This window comes from Microcaecilia unicolor, chromosome 2 (assembly GCF_901765095.1).
Source record: "Microcaecilia unicolor chromosome 2, aMicUni1.1, whole genome shotgun sequence".
Lineage (NCBI taxonomy): Eukaryota > Metazoa > Chordata > Amphibia > Gymnophiona > Siphonopidae > Microcaecilia > Microcaecilia unicolor.
The window spans coordinates 363,756,363-363,778,940 of NC_044032.1; the positions used below are offsets into that span (position 1 = coordinate 363,756,363).

Sequence of the window (22,578 nt, forward strand, 5' to 3'; positions counted from 1 at the left end):
TTAAAATTACCTTTCAGTATTCTTACTGTGAAATCACTGGTGCAGTGTTCTGGTCTTGTGAAGTGTTGGCCAACTCATTTTAAAACATAAAGCTGTATTTCTCTGTTTATTTCTCTGTTTATTACCCTCCTCTCACCTACCAACACCCATTCTGTTAGAATATCAATGAAATGCTTTGATGTCCCCATGCATACCCCCACCGTCCCACTCTGTCAGACAGTCAAAGTAATACTTTGATGTTTCTCTCATATATACTATCTGCTACCTCATTTGCTTATTTCCGATCTGAGGAAGAAGGGCAACCTTCGAAAGCTAATCAAGAAATGCATTAAGTTATGTCCAATAAAAAAGGTATCATCTTATTTTCTTTTCCATGTTTTATTTTGTTTGATTTTTATTGATAACCTTTAAGAGTGGACTAACACGGCTACCACACCTCTCTAATTAGGATATCGAAATTTGTTCATAGTTGGTAACAAATTAAGTGGTATTGGAAAAATTGCTTCTTTCTCAAAGATCACCCATCTAGGAGTGTCTTGTGAAAAAGTTGCCGAATACCATTGTTTAACCTGTGAAAACAAAAAGGCCAGGTGATATAGTTTAAAGTCGGGCATGTTTAGGCCCCCTTGGTGTTTTGGCATTTGAAGCTTTTTAATAGAGATACGAGGCACCGAAGATTTCCAAAGGAATTTAGAAATTAAAGTATTGATATAAACTTTTTAAAGTTAAATATATGGTCTTCATGTTCTGAGCACGTCTTTAAACCTTGCAGTGCAGGTTAATGTAATTCAACAAATATAATATTTAATTCCCCTTTTCTTACATATTCTTATGCTTATCATATTACCTTATAGGTAATTGGTGGAGAATAAAAATATATTATTCTTATAGAACTAGAGGACATGAATTGAGGTTGAAGGGGGGCAGACTCAGGACTAATGTCAGGAAGTATTTTTTCATGGAGAGGGTGATGGATATGTGGAATGCCCTCCAGCGGGAGGTGGTGGAGATGAAAATGGTAATGGAATTCATACATGTGTGGGATAAACACAAAGGAATCCTGTTTAGAAGGAATGGTTCCGTGGAATCTTAGTGGAGATTGGGTGGCGACGCCAATAATTGGGAAACAAAACGGGAGCTGGGCAGACTTCTACGGTCCTTGCCCTGATCATGACTGAATAGATAGGGATGGGCTGGAGTGCAAATTTTAAGGGGCTTCGATGTTAGCTTCAGAACTTAATACAAGAACAGTACTGGGCAGACTTCCACGGTCTGTGCCGTGAGAAAGGCAAGGAAAATCAAACTCGGGTATGCATATAAAGTATCACATACCATGTAAGATGAGTTTATCTTGTTGGGCAGACTGGATGGACTGTACAGGTCTTTATCTGCCGTCATTTACTATGTTACTATGATGCGCTACTGAGATCGTTTTTACTGTCTACAGAAGTCGTTTTATCATGATAGTGGGCTATAGACCCACTGTACCATATACTGCTTGGTATACATATGTTTAGTTGGTACTCAACATCACATCATATGACTCCTGAAGAAGGCGCCTCGGTGCCGAAACACAGCTGTGTAGAGTCATTTTCTATGTTTACCAAATAAACAGTTTTTTTCATTTATATGTCTCTCTCACTGATTGGAAAGAGCCTACCTTCCCCACTCCTTCTCCGCTTTGCATTGGACTGTTTCTTCATGGGGATCAAGTGCACCTCCACCTTTGTGTGGTCTCTCCTCACACTCTTTTGGAAGAACATGTGTACTTTCAATATGCCATGGACATATGCATATGGACAAACCAAACGAACATTCCAGAAAATTATAAGACAAAAACGTTTTCAAGCTTCATACTCCTAGTATATCATGGGGATGTATACAGACAACAGGAGGAGAACATGGGAGTGAGCAGGATTACTAAAAGGTGTGAGAAGGAAGTGGGAGAGCCAGTTGACTGCAAGAGTATTTAGAAAGAGCCATTACCAGCTAAAAGGGAGACAGCATATCTCTGTACAAATCATTGATAAGGCCTCATCTGGAACGCGGTGTCCAAATCTCTTCACACAACTAAGAAAGTTAGACTCAATGTAGAGCAGGATTACCAAAATGGTGCAGAGCTTGCACCACAAATCCTTTGACACATGACCTTGAGGCATGAATATGTACACTCAGATTAGAAGGGAAGACATTATAAAATGCCTTGTGGTTATAAATTCTAAAATAGACAATAGGACGATACCACTGCGTTTGAAACAAATGAAATTTTACCATCCAAAGTGGCTCAATCAATTAACAGTTGCTATTCAAAAAAACTTTTTTTTAATATACACCTGTTTTTGAAATATTCAACTTTTTTTTAACTTTTTTAAAACTTTTTTAAATATATGTAAAAAAGGAGGAAACAAGCCTCTGTATTCCCGTTTTCAGTACATAATTGTGTCTGTTAACCGGGATGGAATCTTCATAGGCTAAAAAACCTCCTCTTATTTTTAATCAACAAAAACACATCATTGTGACGAACACTTATCTTTTAGTGCCGTCCTTGCCGTTGCAATTTAGCTTCACTCTAATATGCCATGGGTAATACTGCTTAATGCTACATGAGCTACCTGTGGTTAATCACCTGGGTTGGCTGGGGTTGTAGTGGAAGCAAGCTCATAGCTCTAAAAGGTGTTTCCAGTAATTTCGTAACAGGGTATCTTAACACAGTTCAGAAAAAGTGTCTATTTTATGTGGCTCAGAATTTAGAAAGCATGCTCAACTCATAATATGGATGTCCAAGTTTGCATGTCCATTTCTCATGTATTTTTGAACAGGATCTACTACTACTACTTATCATTTCTATAGCGCTACCGGACGTACGCAGCGCTTCTGCGGACATACAGCCAGTTCTAAAATATATGAGAAATGGACGTCCAAGTGCTGGCTACATCCAGCGTGAACCTCCATTTTACAAACTGAAACATCCAAACTATGAATGGGGCAAAATAAAGGTCATGGAACTATTTATAGCAACAGAAGAACATCCATATTATGAAATGGCCACACAACTGTCCATGTGGAGGAGTAACCTAATGTTAGAACAGTCAGCTGCTCACCAGAGCAGAAATCCAGAGGTCACAGGTGCAAATCCCACTATAGTTCTTTGTAAATCTTTAAAAAATATTTTTTAAATTGTGAGCCCTCCAGGTACAGAAAAATACCTACTGTGATATCCCTTCTCCATCCAGCGCAGAATTGTTCAATCGGAACATCACCTGGACATGCATACAAGGTCTAAATAAGGATGTCCATCTTTTTTGACTTGACCGTCCCATTCCCGTTTGCAACTGGAATTGGACATCCATATTTTGGCCCTCCCTAGTCTCGTCCAAAACATGCCCAGAACACATCCCATTGCCATATGGACGTACAGCACTTTTAGACGTCCATATCCTGGCTTTATAAAACTGGGATTTCGACGTCCATGTATTATCTAAATACTGGTTTTCAGACATCCAAAACAGGAAGCTGGCTTCTAAAATAACAACCACAGACCCCTATATGCTTTTATAATGTAGGCTCTTAGAACTAACCCCAATAGTGCACAAATTTCTACTTGCTCTGAGCCAGGTCTAAATGTGGGTGTTCCTCTTACAAAGTTGTATCTTACAAAGTGCATACATCACAACTGTTCCCAAACTATGCTCTGCATCAACCTCTACAGGCAGATCAAGTAGAAATAGGCACTGTCATTCGGTGTGTCTCCATCTTATGCATATCTACTGCCCCACATTTTACAGCAGCCATTTTCTAGGTGTAAAACATATGGTGCATGTGGAAAATGCTTCATAAAATTACCTCCTTATAGCTCTTTTTTGAAAGAAATGGGGAATGGGTAAATTATCTCAATAATTTTATGCACAGATTCAGTGGGTCTTATTTGGATGCTAGCCTTTTCCCCAACCTGACTTGCCACTTGACAGCCCAGACCCAAAGCCACATTAGATGAGCTTCAGAGACAGCCGTAGATTGTGGTCTCCATTGGAGGACTATGGCTGCAATGATTTGGCCCGAGGGGGGTATAAAAGTAGGGGGAAATCTCCAGGTAGTTTTTAATAAAAGTTCATGGTGCTGTAGCTCAACTGAAGCCCAAAGGAGTGGGAAGGAAAATGTTAGGTCAAAAAGAAAAACAAATCAAGGGGTAAACACAGTGGTGCTGATCTTTTGTTTTGCACTGAGTAAGGAAAAGTGGAAGATGAGATAAATTTTGTAGTGGTGTTTTATCTCCTCTCAACTCACCTAACTCAGACAGTTCAACAACAATCCTAAGGCCATGCATTAGGGCTCCCGACAAGAACCTTGCATTCATGGATTATATATTTGGCCAGGTGTCACCACTGTGCAATGACTGGAACTCTTTACCTCCCCAGCATGACTACATCCTCCACAGTATCCCCTGCTCTGGCCAACAAAGGGAACTGAAGGCCCGATACAGGAATTTGGACCCAGTTTCCCTGCAATATGTATCAGGGATCCTTACAGAGCCCTGCAATCATATACCCTGATACATCCAGGTGTTTCATTTGAATGATGATGACCATGACTCCCCCCTCCCCCCCCCTTTGCACAAACATTGTCTCTGCAGGCAAGCAGCCTAACTACGACTTCAAACTGGGAGACTTTCCACATAGAAGCAGAATATTTTGATTCACACCTGTGAATAAAGGGAGGAAAGCTAGACTAACAGCAAGATGAGTTCCATAATTTTGTCTCCAGTACTGCTTTGTGCCTTACACTAAAAAGTCAGCAACATGTACAATTTCCTAGAATCTGGACCTTGAAACTTTACTCCTCCATACTGTATGGGTAGTTTAATCTTTCATCTTCCTGTTAACCTTTGCTTTTTCCGTGGCATCTACCAATTCTACAGCACAATACCTTAAAAGCAAAAAATGTTATATAATCTCATTTTGCCATTCAGCTATTGAAGGTTGCCAATAGCTAATATGCCAGGACTATCACAGGGCCCAATCTCATACAAGAGTGGCCTCAAGCATGCATCATGAGACCCTTCCTGGTCTTAACGTTTAATGTTTTGGAGGACGATGGAAGACTGTCCCACAGCAGCCAGGGCCACTGGGACTTGCATCCATGAAAATCTGCATGCTTGGCCTATGGTTTCTTCGCTGTCTGGGTCTGTCAGTAGAATAACTGGTGGCTGCTAACAATGGAAACCCATTTCCAGCTGAAGAACAGTAAGGAATTTTTTCAGATTCCAGGCTTGAGTACGGCCTCTATACAGCGATCACAGATTTTTAACCAATGAGCAGAATGGATTAAGTGTATAGTTTATGCTGTCAATTCCCTGGATATTGCAAATAATATACCTTGACTGCATCATAAAATGAAGGTGAAGTCGTTAAGGTGAGTGTTTCCAGTGTATTAAGCAGTGTGTGCTTACTTCTATAAGGCTGTTCTTACAACTTCCAGCAGGATGTGTCAGTTGGATTTAGGTGAGATCAGTAATCTCTTTGGGGGGGAAGAGAAGGTGGGTGGGTCTGTTAGCCAGAGGGCAGCTGTTAGTCTTATGGTGCGCACTGTGGAACCAGGTTTGAAAAAGGGCTGGTGGGAGAGTGGGTCAAGATGTGGCTGATTGGTATGAATTACCTGGGCATGCAGTGAAGCAGGATAGGTGAAAGCAGGAGGTAGAGCAGGTGCTAACTCCGCTGGGTACAATGGGTACGGCGCCCACACTTCAGGGTTACTGGGATAAAGTGCAGGCACTGTGAGCTCATCTGCAAGAAAAGAAGGACAGAATTATTGATTACAAAACAGAAAGAAAGGAATGAAGAAGCAAGAACAACAAAATAAGTTGACATTCTTCCCACTGGTTATGTGCTCAGACCAAGCACAAGAATTCACTGCCTACATCACTGAAGTGTTTTTTTCCTGTTGAAACAAATCGTTATACCTGCTCCATTCTCTCATCCTCATGCTCTCTAGACTTTTAAACCAACTGAGTGCAGGATCCTGTGGCACATGTTCTACTCTGCAGCAACCTTTGTATCTACTTATACCTATAGCCAAGGGCAAAAACATAGTAAAATATGTTTTAAAATATGTTTTAAAATCCCGCAATAATCTATTTATTTGTACCTGTTGCTTTGGCATCAAGTTAGCAAAAAGCCCTCTATTTCATTGTAAGCTCCTTGAGCAGGGACTGTCCTATGTTAAACTGTACAGCGCTGCGTAACCCTAGTAGCACTTTAGAAATGTCAAGTAGTAGTAGTAGTAAAATGCTGATTGGCTGGCACAGGGACAGCGGAACTCCTTTTTGGTAGGAGGTGCCAAACAAACCAATTTCTGGCCCCACCCCAAGCTCTCTAGTTGCTGATACTGTGCTGACAAAGTGCAGTTTGGCCATGGCCCCTGGGTCCCACCTCATTCTGCTGTCTATGGGCTGGCACAAATATTACATGGTATAAAAAGGCAAATAGGCCTGAACAATGGTGTATTTCCACTGCAAATACTCAAGACACATGCACAGATATATCACTCAATGATGCTGACGTTTACACACTAAGAGGTATCTAAGGTAAGCTTTGTATTAGAAATCACCTTTCACTCTCTTTTTATCATCTGTATTGCAGAAGGGATGCTGTTTGCATTGTGAATTCTTTTTCTCCTACTTGTAACATCACACAGAGATACTTGTGCAGCATGCGGTTTATTTCTGCATTTTCACATGGCCACAACTAACATTTGAACATGCGAGCAGGTACTTTAGTACTTCATGTTGGGAGCACTCATGTGCTGATGATCAGAAGCCCCCTGCTGTTCCAAACAGTGCTCTAAATATAACGCCGGAACAGTGTGGGGCTATAATGCCCCTATGATCAAAACTAATAGCATGCAAATTTATGTGCGTTATTAGCTCTGATTATAGGGGTACTTCTGTGGGAGGATTGTGCCTGGGCATTTGCTCAAGACACAATCTTCCTGCAGAAGAAGATGTCTGACAGGTCCTGGATTTTCTCCCTGACCTGTGAAACCTAAGCCTGCCCCCCCCCCCCCCACACACACACACAAGACCTGGAGGTCCGGTGGACCTCCAGGCCCCCCACCCCAAACCACAAAAACCCTGGTGATTCAGTAGGACCACTAGCATCCTCCCTCCCACCCCCTCCACATCGAACAAAAATGCCCTTGTGGTCCAGTGGGACCGCTATCTATCTATGTAGCCTGCCCTCCCTCCCCCCGGTGGCCTACCTCTCCATAGTAGTAATTGGAGGAGGGAGAGACTAGCACTCCCTCCCTCCTCTTCGGGTGCCTTCTCAAAATGGTGGCGTATCCTGGGATGTGCCGGGCGGGGCTTAACCCTTAAGTTAAGCCCCACCCAGTGCACCCCAGGATGCACCAAGAAGGGTGGGACACCGCCATTTTGTGAAGGTGCCCAAAGAGGAGGGAGGGAGTGCTAGTCCCTACCTCCTCCAACTACTACTATGGAGAGGTAGGCCGCTGGGGGAAGGGAGAGAGTGCGTGTTAGATAGATAGCGGTTCCACTGGACCACTAGGGCATTTTTGTTCAATGTGGGGGGTGGAAGCTAGCACTTGGGTTTTTGTGTTTTGGGGGTGGGGGTAAATCCTGGACCTGTCAAACCTGTTCAGTGGGTCTACCCCATTCCTCCCTCGCTGGCAAACCCTAACGCCAGCTCTAAACTGGCGTAGGGTTTGCAGCAGGAGCAGCGCCCTTGGTTGGTGCCCGCTGATCATGAGGGAGGAAAGTGGGAGACCCTTGTTTGCATGCAATTAGTGCTCACCGGTTCTGATCATCAGGCGGGTGCAAACACGGGTGCTAGTACGGTGATACTGGCCTCTAGCACCTGCTTTTGCTTCTGATCATTGGCCTGTCAGGGTATTGACATTCAAAGTGATTTGGCTGTTAAATCACTTGTTTGGGGCTTGAATAGCACCAAAGACTACTAAAGCGAAAACTGGCTATTCTGTGGGTGGTCCGGGGATGGAGCTGGCACTTATGCGATTAGACACCAATATACAGCACTTAACCACCTAAGTTATGCAGCCAAATCAGACTGCGTAAAACACAGTCTTCTCTTCAAATGGTGTTGCTTAGGCAGTTAAATGCTGAATATCACAATGAACTGCATAACAGGCAGCGAAGGCGGTGCCTGGACATTGAATATCCGGGAATAATGCTGGCGGCAGTTAAAACAACGCTCCTGTGGGCGTAAATACCCAGAATACACTATCAGGAAAGACTGCGCTCTCTTAACAATATTGCTCCTGTAATGAAAAAACCCCAAACAAAATTAAAATTCCCATAAACAACATGAGACAAAAAATTTCAGGCTGCACACACCCCTTTTAGCTATTGCAAATATTCTGCAGCTACTTCAGGCTGCTTAGGTTTGTTTTCCACTATTGGAATTCACAAAATAACTTTGTTGAGACGGGGGAATACCTCAAGGAGTTGATAGCAGGATGGACACAATTGAGTTTCACATTAAACTTTCATGCAATAAAGATAACTACATTTATCCCTTGGTCCATCCAGACCAGTATCCTGCTTCCAACAGTGCCCAACCCAGGTCACAAATATCTGGCAGAAATCAAATTAGTAGCAACATTTCATGCTACCAATCCCAAGGCAAGCAGTGGCTTCCCCATGACTGTCTCAATAGCAGACTATGAATGCTACTACTACTACTTAACATTTCTAGAGCGCTACTAGGGTTACGCAGCGCTGTATAAAATAAACAAAGAAGGACGGTCCCTGCTCAAAGGAGCTTACAATCTAAGGATTGTAGCAGGATACGTGAGAAGCAGCAGATTCTAGGAACAGCTGGAATATGTCACTTGCAAGGCCATCTTTGTCTTTTTCTTCTCCTGCAGATTGTAAACCCTCCAGAAAATAACTATTGTACCTAACTGTAACTCACCTTGAGCTACATTGAAAAAGATGTGAGCTAAATCATAAATCCCTCCCCCTTCACTTTCCATTCCTTCCCTCATTACACCTTTTTGATTTCATATTATTTGTATAAATATTTCTTATTGTTCTTAGATGTGGGGTATAATATTTCTCACTAAGAAACATCAATATTTGGTGACTGTACAATTGCAGAGCGTTCAACACACACAAAAAGACATCCTCATGTAGACCAGTTCGTGAAGGCATTGTGTCTGAAAAGCAGGGTAAGGTTACTATGTTTAGCCATCGGTTTATCTGCAGTTTAGGAAACCTTGCGTGACAGACTGACCCTGCCTGGTGCATCCTCAGGATGCACCGTGCAGGGCAGGGCACTGCCATTTTTGAAGATGACAGTACCGGAGACAGCAGCGAATAGATCTCACTCTTGCTGCCTGTTTAAAAGTATGGCAGGTGGGCTCGGGCAGGCCCAGGGGAGGAGTTTGGGGTAGGATGATGCCACTAGACACCAGGGATTTAATTTGTTTTTTTAGTCAGGGATAGAGGGATTGGGTCGAGGATTAATTGAGAGGGGCCACTAGACTTTCAGGGAAAGGTTTTTAAAGTTGAAGGGAAGGAGTGGTCGAGAGGGGGAGGGGGTTGACTAGATGAGGGGCGAATACAAAAGGGTATCCAGGGCAGGGAGGTTGGATTGAGGGGAGAGAGGGAGTGCTGCTAAACACTCACTCCACTCAACCAACATCTATGCTACCAAGGACCATGTTAGCCATGTGGCCAAACCTTTTTTTTTTTCTTGCATGTCACAAAACGTGTAATCACTGCATTAACATTCATTTTAATGTGGTGTGTGGTCAGGGGTTCCAGGGTTAATGCGAGTTAACACCTATACCGAAACCCATTCTGTACAGCTTGGCTAGTGAAACTCGCGGGAAAACAACATTAAACCTGCGATAACTGCACTGAAAGCTTTTCTACATCCACTCCTGAGAGCTCAGAGTCTGCTGCTATTCCTGATGCTGGAACTGTTTTGGATATTTGGTAGTTTGAGAGAGGTAAAAAGACAATACTTTGATGAGGGGAGGACAACTGGAGCTGCTTAGATATCCAGCCTGGATTAACTTTTTGCTTTCTCTTCTTTCTTGCACATAAAATGAGGGAGCCGGGGGAGGGTGGCAGCCATACCCAGAAGGCAGCTGGGCAGAAGCCAGAGCCAATAAAAAGAGGGCATGTGGCAGAAGACTCAGGCAGAAAGGGTGGGTCTCTCCCAAAGAGGTCACATGCAAAGGAGTGGCCAATAAAACTCAAGAGTTGTAACTAGCAGAAAGTAAAGCAACTGGTAACTCAGGATACAAACTCAGACCTGCCAAGTCTCCCGCTTTTGCGGGTCATCTCCTGCAGCCCCACCGAGAAGCCAGGATCTCCTACTGAGTGGCCTCCCCATCCAGCGGCAGCAGGAAATGCCTTCATAAAGCACCATCTCCTGCTGCCACTGAACCCACGGCACAGATGACGACATTTTATGAAGGTGTTTCTTGCTTAAGCTGGATGAGACCACTCCTTTTCCCTCTGGCCATGAATCAACTGTGCTGGGGCAGAGCAATGGATTGGGATAGAGTTGTGGGTGGAGCTAGGTGGGACGTGGCAGGCCCTAGATCTCCCGCTGAATGGGTCGGCCCCTTCAGCAACTCTGCAAACTGGCCTACAATATAATACACACACACAACTGGAGGCAGTCAACCACTAGGGTGGGCAAATGCTTTTGTACAAATGTACTCCTGCAATGAAGAAGGTATAAATTCTATAAGTTGGTGTCTCCATTTTAGATGTCCCAATGCTGCACGGTGAGAACCTACTGTAATGATGGCATCTGTGCGCTCAGATTCTACTACAGAATAGTAGAGTAACCCAGTATCAGCATGCCTAACATTTATTTACTTGTTACATTTGTACCCCACATTTTCCCACCTATTTGCAGGCTCAATGTGGCTTACATGGTTCCGGAGAGGTGTTGGTTGACTCCGGAGTAAACAATTACAGTTACAAGGTTAAGTTGTGGTAGGAAAAGGTTCATGTGGAGAGGCCACATGAAGGAAATCAAGAGCAGGTGAAGTTGTTTGGTGATCATTACGAACTGTAGTGTTATGGAGTTCTTTGGTGATCATTACGAACTGTAGTGTTATGGTGTCGCTAGGTTCATGCATTTATGATGGGTCAGGAGGGTATGCCTTTTGATTTACCTGCCCACAGTTTGTTTATTTTAATCACTTACATTCCTGCCCAAACCAAAGCGGATCCCAGATCAGTGCCCCAAATAATTAGTTAATGGGCTCCAATGATTTAATTATCGCAGCTAACAAGCACATAATTAGCACTAATTATAATTTGGGCTCTGAACTGGCTACGCGCTATTCTGTAATAATGGATGTCTAATTTGGATTGTGCGCAACTCAAAAGGAGGTGTGGCCGTGGTAGGGGCATGAGCGAGTCGGGGTGTTATGCAAAGATGTGCGTAGTGTTACAGAATAGCGGGGGATCTGTGTCCAACTTGCATGCCAGGTTTTAGTTGGCGAAAGTCCTCACACCCAAATTTGTCACTCAATGCTATTCTATACAGAGCGTTTATCCTAATTTACGACACCATTTATAGACTTTCAGCCCATGCCACCCTGTTGTCACTTAGGGGCCCTTTTACCAAGCCACACTAAAAGTGGCCAGTGCTGTTGTCAGCACGTGGGTTTTCCGTGCACTGCAGCCACTTTTAGCACAGCAGTGAAATGGCTGCATTTCCATAGTTTTCTGTAAAGGCCACATGCTAGTTTCCCAATTAGTGTGTGGCCATTACTGCGGGAGCCCTTACGACACCTATTTTGTTGGCTAACCCCCATGGTAATTGGCTAGCATGCAGCAATGTGCCTGCACTACCAGATTAGCGCAGGGCACGCCAACTATCCACCTCTAGTCACGCCTCCCACACTCAAGAATATATTTCAGCACTGGATTAGTATGAGGTGATGGAATGCCTCAGTGCGTCCTATGGCAGTGCTTTTTGTCGTGTGGTAGGTACGTGCTAGTGCCCTACATGCCTTAGTAAAAGGGCCCCTTTGGCAGCTAACTGTACACTTACATGGGTGACAGTATTCTGTATATTTATATCCTCAAGTAGTTCATAAAAATAAGTACTCTTATAGAACTGCCCTTCATATAAAACATATACCATGCTGTCATTTGAATATTTTTACTGCTGAAAAATGTCTATTGCCTATATCTGGCTTACTCCTGCTATGCACTGCCTTGAGTGAATTTCTTCAAAAAGGCAGTAAATAAATCTTAATATAAAAATACATGAGCATATATCAACTCTCCCCTGACTCCTGCCTACTCACCACTCTGGGAATGCCTACTTGTGGTGCATATATGAACCATCCTGGATAGTAGATGGAATTAGGCTTCCCAGCAATTACTGTCCTGTCTCTAAAAACCTGTTTTCAGTCATTGCAATGGTGACTTTCAGCTGTAGGCTCTGAGGGTGAACATTAAACTCTGCCTGGGGCTGGGCCCCACCTAAAAAAGGGTTACCTAAAAAGATCAAACAAACATTTTCTAGCATACAAAATCCCTTCTGGTTGCCGTATCTCAAAAAAAGATATAGTGGAATTAGAAAAGGTTCAAAGAAGAGCGACCAAAATGATAAAGGGGATGGAACTCCTCTCATATGAGGAAAGGCTAAAGAGGTTGGGGCTCTTCAGCTTGGAAAAGAGACGGCTGAGGGGGAATATGATTGGGGTCTACAAAATTCTGAGTGGTTTGGAATGGGTAGAGGTGATGGTCTGACCCAATATGGCTATTCCTATGTTCTTAGGTACAATGCACTGTACTTTAAAAATTAAAGGCAGTAGAAACAGAAACAATTCTTGTTCCTATCAGCCAAGAGTTTCCCCAATAAGGTTAGCTTTCACCTAAACAGGCCTCCTGATTCAAACAAATCCATTATCACATCATTAAAATTTCCTTTCGTAAATCTACCCACAAGGTAACTATATCAAGTTGCACTTATTTTACTTTGGTATATATAACTTAAGCATGCATGAGGAAAACAACTGCAGTTCATGGAAAGTAATATCCTTAGAAGGAATTCACTTTATAGCCTAAAGAGTCAATTTCCTGGCTTATAATTCAAAGACAGTTAAAAGCTCTCCTTGTTACTCTATGAGTCATTAAATTAGTAATTCAGACTAGCTCAGCACCCCTTCCCCACCACACTCCAGGGATTTTGAAGAGTTCTTCTGCACATACAGAGATAATTCTATAAAGGGGCAGCTATTTTTAGTACCCAGAATGCACCGATGTGGAGTTTAGTCTATACAGGAAAGTAGGTGCCGGTAAATCGTGTCCAAATTTGGGTGTGATCCTGAGATCCGCAAGCAAATAAATTAGATAATGAGCCGTTAACCATCAATAATTGGCTGTTAAGCAATCACTGACATTAATTAGCACTAATTTAGATTTGTGCACGGATCTGGCTGCATGTGATTCTATAAAGCTCCTCACCCAAATCCTCTCATGTGCAACCCCAAAATGGGGACAGGTCATGGGAAGGACAAGGGCAGATCAGGGGCATTCACAAAAGGTACGTGCAGTGTTGCCAAATTCCGGGACCTGCAACCTGTGCGCCAGGATTTATACCAGGTTTCAGCTGGTGTAAGTCCTTACGCCTAAAGTCGGACACATGAATCCTCATTAGGCGCTATTCTATAAAGGGCTCTCATCCCGCTGAGTGCTGATTTTTCCCGGCACCATATACTGAATCCGGCTCTATGAGCGTAAAGGTCAGAAACACTCCTTCCAGCATCCTTACAGCCGTATAAATACTCACACCTAGATCACAAAAGAACACATGTAGCTTAACGCATTCTACAATTGACACACTATAAAGGAAGTTTTAGAAAAGGCATACAACGGGGTGCCTATATGAGCAATAATGCATAACAATGCACTGCGAGCTATTCTGTAAGGTAGTGTATTAATGCCTTACCACGCAACTGCAAAGGGGGCGTAAACAGGGCAGGCCACTGGCATGTCTACCTCAATGCACACATCTTTCAGAATACAATCAGATGTGTGCATTGAGTGATGCTTTTAGACACGCCCACATATGCATGTTGCTGGGTTGGCATAAATGGGCACACCTTTCTTTTGGGTGAATGGTGTGAGTTTGTGCTAGTATTCTAAAACGGAATCAGGACGTCTTGATTTCATTATAGAACTGGCACTCCCTGCGCTGCATTGAAGCATCCAAAACGAGACACCACTGTACAGAACTGCACCCTTAATGTGCACATGCTGCCCAAACTCCACCCATGTGAACACCCACCTGCAAAGTGTACACCATCGAGTAATGGCACATGCTTACCGAATAGTGCGTTGCTAGAAAATGGCCAATCACGTGTGTGTGTGAGACGTTTCAGGATGAGTGGGCCCCAACGCACAGGGGTGACAGTGACAGTGTGTGTCCACATACAGGCACAAATGACTGGAATAGCGGCACGTATGAGACTGCCGCCAGAGTTCATGGCAGCCATTTTAAAGACACACGGGCATGAGTGAGTGGGGATTGCTCATGCCCTGCACTCACTGCAGGACCACCAGGGATTGTAAAGGTAGACCCCTAGGGGGGGGGGGGCTATGTTGGTCAGGCTGCTGGGGAGGCACTTCTAGGGGAGGGGATACTGGGGAGGCAGCAGCTGTTCAGGTGGGTAGGCTGTACTGTGAGGTAATTGGGCAGATGGGTGGCTGGAGAGGCACTTCGGGGGCAATAACAGGGAGGCACTTTGGAGGGGGGAGCAAATACTGGGAAGGTGGCAACTGTTTGGGTGGGTGGGCAAGGCTAGGCTGTGCTCTATGGCTGGTGGGCGGGCGGATGGGCCGATGCAGAGAGTCTCTGCATTATCCAGCTTTTCGATTATCTGACTACCTGTCGGTCCAGGTTAAGTCAGATAATGAAGACTCTACTGTATATGGAAGAGAAAGGCTGTCCTCCACGGACCTTATAATCTAGTGAAGACACACAGATCAGACAAATAAGTGTGTGGGGAAAAAGCGGGGATAACATTTAAGGTCTCAAACATAGTGAAGTTTAAGCGGACACAGGAATCACATTAGCTAACTAAGTAAGTCTAGTTTCACCACACAGATTCAGCTTTTCATAGTCTATATAAGAAAAGCTGGAAATGGGATAGGTGGGAGAGGCAAATGAGTCGTACAAATTAGTGCTTCCAGAGTTCTAGCCAATGGCTACATATCAGAAGACACCTGAAATGGAAATGTTGTCAAACCACAGCAGAACAATTCAAAGACCAATACTTTTTTTTCCTTTTTATCTGAAAAGCAGATAATTAATTCCACATTGAAATTCTATTTATTTATTTGTTACATTTGCATCCCACATTTTCCCACCTATTTGTAGGCTCAATGTGGCTTACATAGTACCAAGACCACACAAGCTTATGCCTACAACTGGCCTGTTTGCTTAACAGTAATTAAATGTAAGGATGGCTTCAGCCACCATGAATACAAACTTCACACCCTAATTGGAACCTTGGTATATTTAACCACTTCCTGTGGCAAGCTCCATCATCCAGCATCTGACATCACAAAAACAAACCTTACTGGCAAAAACACATACTGATCAAAAGATGTCACAGGAATTAGAAACTAAATGAACAAAATAAAATGTCATCATGAATGTGAAAATTCCTACCAATCCACCCACCCATTAAGGGTACACAGTTAGGACAAATTCACTAAATGGTGCCCAAATTTGGGTGTCGAAAAAAATGCTGAGCACTAGTCTATAAATGGTACTCTGCGTTGGGTGCTGTTTATAGAATAGCAAATCGCGCCAGGATACGTGCCCAACTTTTAGGTGTGAGGATTTATACCCCTGGGGTAAACCCCGCGCCTAAATCTGGAGTGGATCCCCCAAATTCTATAATAGTGTGCGCATCTTTAGTGAACGCCCCTGGCACGCCTATGTGCCACCCATGGCCACACCCCCTTTCCAGCTGCACGTTAAAGGATTTGCGCGCTCATCTTTATAGAATAGAGCTTAGCAAGATACACACTTAAATCCAAATTGTGCCAATTAACGCCAATAATTGAGTTAGAACCCAATGAATGACGTTAATTGGCTCATTCCTCAATTAAATTGCACACACAAATTGGACGTGCACAATTTTAAATGCCACTCATAGAATTCCCCTGCACATGTAAATACTTTCATCACAAAGACGCCCATTCTATCTCCTCATTCAGTACATTAGGTATTAACTATTTTGAAGAAAAAAAAATCCAATGGTGTTCACACTTCTCTACCTTAGAGAAGCATTTTCAAAAGAACGCCCCCCCCCCCCCCAAAAAAAAGTTCATTTCACAGCCATTTTTGAACATGAAAAATGTTGTGATTTCCTGTTTGAAAATATGTGAGAAGGACGTTCTTGTGCTAAAAACGTCCAAAATGAACAGCTATTTTTGCAAAATGAAACGTCCAAAATTCGAACGCCAAAAAAATCAGGCACAAAAATGTCTGGCATCATATATACAAAAATGAACACACAGACGTCCCTGCACAGCAGAGAAGCAGCCTATTGGTCAGTGCAGTGGACTTTAAACAACGGGACCCACGTACAAATCCCACCTTACTTCCTTTTTATGTTACTGTGAGCCCTCCAAGAACAGATAAAAACCTACTGTATCTAAAGGTCCACCACTACGATAGCCATCACACTTGCAGGTGTTTTATAAATTCAGCTACAGTAGGTATTTGTATGTTCCAGGAGAGCTCACATACTTGTACAGAAATAAAAACAGTTACAGTGGGAGTTACACCTGGGTCCCATTGTTCAAAGTTCACTGCACCGACCACTAAGCTATTCCTTTCACTTGTTTCTGCTCTATGAGTAATGGCCATAATACCTGAAGCTGTCATAAAGCCTGGTATCCACTGTCACTTCTTAGGAGGGTAGGAGGGAGTCAGTAACCACTGGGAGACGAAGGAGGAGTCATGGCTTCATCCCTCCAGTGGTCAGCCACTCAATCAGGGCACCTTTTTGGACCGTGGAAGTGATTGAAGCAGGTATAGATAAAAGCGTACATTTTTGCCTTGGATATTTCTTCCGTTTTCATTATCACTGAAAGATGTCCTAATTTTCAGCCCGCCACAGTCCTGGCCAAAACATAATGCCCCCAGTCCGAATAATTTGGTGAAGATAAGTACTCATCAATAATATATATATATAGATATATATATATATATATATATATATATATAAAGAATACCAATAAGCCGATGAAGACTTTAGTGCCTTGTTGGATTACCCTGAGAAATCATCATGCACTACTGAGGCAAATTTGGAGCAAGTCGAACTTGATGGTTACTGAACAGACCAAAATGACTTTAAGGAAAGTAATGTAGCTCATACTGTATTTGAATATCACACCATTTGTGCTTGAGCTTACCTGATGAGAAGAGTGGAGAAGAGAGAACGTACTTTTGAATACTTATGCTTATATTTGTACATTCACAGGGAGGAGATGTCATCTATGATTGCAATTACAACTGGCTGTGCCTTAGGTGTCGTCACTTGTGAGCACCCAATTGTGACACTGTATTGAGAAGCTGAGACTTCACCTCCTCCTGCATACATATTGATACACATTGGTATTCATTTTTAAACTGAATTTGGCTGCATTGCTTGGTATTTTTTTGGGACATATTTTTTGTATCAGTATACTAAATTAGCTTAATTTATTTCTCTGTAATCCAAAATAATTCACCAGGAACAAAATGTAGGAGAAAACTAACTTCAACAGCTCAGGACCACCGAGGGGGGTGGGGGGTGGCGGGGGAAAATTCCCCCAGGCTCGACCTCCAAGGGAGATCCGGCGCTGGAGTCTTTTTTCCCTCTCCTGACGAGACCTGGGTGATCGCGTCCCAACAGGTGCAGGAGAGAGAAAACTCTGGCATCGGGCCCCCCTTAGGAGGCTGGAGAGGAGCAGGCACAGGGCTTTGGGCCGGGGCCTCTAGATTGGCTGGCGGGGGTCCCCAGACCCTGCCAGCAGAAGTCTTCCTCCAGCGCTGTTCTTCATTCTGCCACATTGCCTGCCCTGCGGCTGCTTTTCCCCTCACTTCGCGCACGCTCGGTTTTGATGAAACTAAGCTTGAGTGACGTGAGGGGAAAAGCAGCTGCAGGGGTAGGGCAGACAATGTGGCAGAGTGAAGAACAGCGCTGGAGGAAGACTTCTTCTGCTAGCGAGGCCTAGGGACCCCCGCTTGCCAAACCAGAGGCCCCAGCTTGAAGCCAGCCAAGGTATTTGGAGTTGTTGGGGGGAGGGGATAACAGTGATCCTGGGGGGGGGGGGGGGGGGGTGGCAGTGATCCTGCCCCGGCTCAGTCTCTCGGCAGCCCTGCAACAGCTAAAACACCTACATTAAACAGCAAGCCTATGACAGGCTTATCTGAAAAGCCAAGATGATTTGTCTACAAGTAGAAAAGCTTCTGTAGACATCTCAGACATCACTGAAATTACCCAACCCTCTTTTCACAGAACTCTAAACAGGTTCCCTGAACAGAAACAATAAGCAAGACTCCATCAACAGATCAAAGGCTGCATAAGTAGTCACTTTATAACAGAAGAGTTTAACATCAAAAGAACGTAAGAATGTGCCATACTAGATCAGACCAAAGGTCTACTGGGATCAGCATGTTATCTCTAACAATAGCCAAAGTATCCAGCAGATTGCAGAGACTAGATCCAGTACTTGCTATTCACACCCACAGCTATGCAGGACCTTTCCCATTTCTATGTGGCTAATAACGGTTTTGGCATTTGGCCTCCAGAAACATGTCTAAAATCTTTTAAAGGGAACACCCATTTCAGCGGTCAATATAGCTAATTCTCTCAATGTGAGGAAAAACACTACCAGGCCTATCTATTGAGGCTGTGAGAAAGATAAATAACTCACCTAACACTCTATTGCCTCAGCGTTATTTCCTCACATTGAGAGAATTAGCTACTGACCCCGACACAGGCGTTCTGCTGAAACACGGCCTGTGTTGGGTTCTTCAATAAAGTCTGGCTGTCAACCCACTCTTAGAAGCCCATTGTGCTCTTTTGGCTTGGCTTTGTTTCCTGTGCTTTGGAGTCTCTCTCTTCTGCTGCCTTAAATCTTTTATGTTTAAATCATCTTTATTGAGAGTAAACCAAAAAGACACACCAAACTGTACCACTTTTTCATCAGAATAATCACAGCGAACATGGTCAACAACCCCAAATCAGTCAAAGGTAAACTGGTAAGCCCCCCTTCCCCCCTCCCTCAGTAACCTACTGCTGAACACTCCCCTAATTCATTAGTCTGCTATGGGCTGAAGATTTCAAAGTAGCCCATACCGCAGGAAGCGTGCCCTTGCACAGATCAAATGTTTTGAACCCCCAAGCATTTCATTGAAAGCAAAAAGATCATATAATGACTCTCCAAGTTGTCAAAGTGGAGGCCGTGCCTTCTCTCCAATAAATTAGAACGGCCTGCTTCGCCATCATGTCCAAACGACATAAGTACCCTCTGAGGCCTCGTGGGGGGTAAAGAAAGTCAGGATGCTGCAAACAATAAATAAAGATGCTGTGGAAAATACCAGGCATTGCACAGCATCTGACTCCAAAAAGTCTGAATAAGTTGACAAATCCAGAATATGTGTCCAAGAGCTGCAAACGTATGGTTACATTTTGGACAGGCGCCAGTTGCATTAAAGGCTGCTTTGTGTGCCTAGCCGGTGAGATGTACAGGCGGAGAGAAAAGCAGTGCTGTAGCTCCAAAAGAGATGCACTGCTTAGTCCCCGCTGAGTGCTCTGAACACTAAGTTGTAGCTGGGCTCCAGAAAACTCAAACTAGAAGTCCTCCAACCAACGCTTGGCCAAACGGTCTAGTCAAGGTCTTGAGAAGTACTGGAGGTATTTATGATGAAAAGCCAAGGGAACTCAATTTTCAGAGCCCAGTGTCAATGCCTCTGTAGGAGTTTCTTGTACATCCTCCCATAACTACTACTACTACTAATCATTTCTATAGTGCTACTAGACGTATGCAGCGCTGTACACTGAACATGTAAGAGACAGCTCGACAGAGCTTACCATCTAATCATAAATCCTCCCATGGCAAACTGTGGACATAATAACAAAGCTGGAAATACGCAAAGCAAACGGTATTAGGCAGAGAATAGGTTATCTGCAAGTCCACAAATGGTTTAGCCTTCCCCTCTTCCGTTAAAATGTGGTATAAATATTTGATCCCAACAGCATCCCAACGAGCAAAGACAGCAGATTCACTATTACTATTACTACTTATCATTTCTATAGTGCTACTAGACATACGCAGTGCTGTACACTTGAACATGAAGAGACAGTCCCTGCTCGACAGAGCATACAATCTAATTAGGACAGACAAAAAGGACAAATAAGAGATAAGGGAATTACAAAGGTGGGGGTGATAAAATAAGGGCACTGAACAAGCGAGTAAGGGTTAGAAGTTAAAAACAGCATAAAAAGGTGGGCTTTTAGCCTAGATTTGAAGACGGCCAGAGATGGAGCTTGGTGTACTTGCTCGGGAAGTCTATTCCAGGCATATGGTGCAGCAAGATAAAAGGAGCGGAGTCTAGAGTTAGCGGTGGAGGAGAAGGGTGCAGATAAGAGATTTACCCAGTGAACGGAGTTCCCAGGGAGGAGTGTAGAGAGAGATTAGAGTGGAGAGGTACTGAGGAGCTGCAGAGTGAATGCGCTTGTAAGTCAATAAGAGGAGTTTGAACTGTATGTAGAAACGGATAGGGAGCCAGTGAAGTGACTTGAGGAGAGGGCAAATATGAGCATAGCGACACTGGCAGAATATAAGTTGTGCAGCAGAATTTTGAACAGATTGAAGAGGAGAGAGATGGCTAAGTGGGAGACCTGTGGGAAGCAAGCTGCAATAGTCTAAGTGAGAGGTGATAAGAGTGTTGATAAGGGTTCTGGTAGTGTGCTCAGAAAGGAAAGGGCAAATTTTGGTGATATTATAGAGACAGCAACGACAGGTTTTAGCAGTCTGCTGAATATGTGCAGAGAAGGAGAGAGAGGAGTTGAAGATCACCCCAAGGTTACGAGCTGACGAGACAGGGAGGATGAGAGTGTTATCCAGAGAAATAGAGAATGGGGGGAGAGGTCGGTTTAGGGGGAAGATAAGAAGCTCAGTCTTGGTCTTGTTTAGTTTCAGATGGTGGCCAGACATCCAGGCAGCAATGTCAGACAGGCAGGCTGATACTTTGGCCTGCTGAGATTTCTGGTGTGGAGAGGTAGATATGGGAGTCATCAGCGTAAAGATGATACTGAAAACCATGAGATGAGATCAGAGTACCAAGGGCAGAAGTATAGATGGAGAAAAGAAGAGGTCCCAGGACAGATCCCTGAGGTACACCAACTGAGTACGATGGGAGAGATAAGAAGAAAACCAGGAAAGCACAGAGCCCTGAAATCCAAGTGAGGATGGCACATCAAGGATTAGGCTGTGATCAACAGTGTCAAAAGCAGCAGATAGATCAAGAAGGATAAGGATAGAATTGAGACCTTTGGATATGGCCAGGAACAGGTCATTGGAGACCTTAGCAAACACTGTTTCAGTTGAATGAAGGGGTGAAAGCCAGATTGAAGTGGATCAAGAATAGCTTGGGATGAAAGAAAGTCAAGGCAACGATGTTGACACAGCACATTCAAGTATCTTGGTTAGGAAAGGGAGGAGGGAGATGGGGCGATAGTTGGAAGGACAGGTAGGGTCCAATTAAGGTTTTTTAAGAAGTGGTATGACTTCGGCATGTTTGAAGGCATCAGGAACAGTCACAAGATTGAGGATATGACAGATAAGAGATGACAGTAGGAGAGATAGTGTTAAGTATATAGTGTTAAGGGTGGGAACAGGATCAGAGGAACAGGTAGTTTCGAGGAGGAAAGATGTGTAGTTTCCTCTTCAGTAAATTCAGAAAAGGAAGAAAAGGAGGCAGGGGTTGGAGGGTTGAGAGAATGGACTAAGGGAAGGAGAGGTGGAGGTGATTCAGTCCCCAGCGGGAAATCTGAATTGCATCGGATGGGGAGAAATAGTGACAGTGCTGCGGAAAAGAGGTGTCTCCTACACAACCACTGCCATGTAGCCCTCAAAGACTTCAGCAAACTGGGAGAGCTCCCAGCTGAAATGGGCAATAGAAAATATAGCAGTCTCTAGTGCGGTCACTGAAAAGTCTGTCATCCCCCTGTACCAATCATTGATGTGTCTCATGGCACAGGACACAGTTAAATAACGCATATTAGCTGTAAATCTTTAAAAAAAAACAAACCCCAATTCTGCTAACTGCTGAGACCACATTCTCTGGCAATACATTTCACAGCTTTATTGTGTGTGTTGAGTGAAAATATCTCCAATCTGCTATCCATTAGTTGGGAGTGTCATCTTAGTACTATTTGTAAGGGTAAACAACCATTCTCTATTTACCTGCTCAATCCTACTCATGATTTTATAGACATTTATCATAATCTCCCTCAGCCATCTCTTCTCTAAACTGAAGAGCTGTGTAATCT

General features: G+C 43.7%; 1 protein-coding gene across 4 annotated transcripts in view; it reads right to left on the reverse strand.

Annotated features, from left to right (window-relative positions):
* The window catches only part of RBPMS (RNA binding protein, mRNA processing factor), a 502,608-nt gene that overhangs the window by 86,333 nt on the left and 393,697 nt on the right, over positions 1–22,578 (reverse strand). For 2 of the 4 annotated variants that reach the window (XM_030194522.1, XM_030194521.1), the window contains exon 6: positions 5,653–5,780. The exons of the other annotated variants lie outside the window; for them this stretch is intronic. In XM_030194522.1, the coding sequence (XP_030050382.1) occupies positions 5,653–5,780 (128 nt within the window). The remainder of the gene's footprint in view (positions 1–5,652; positions 5,781–22,578) is intronic. 4 annotated transcript variants of the gene reach the window in all.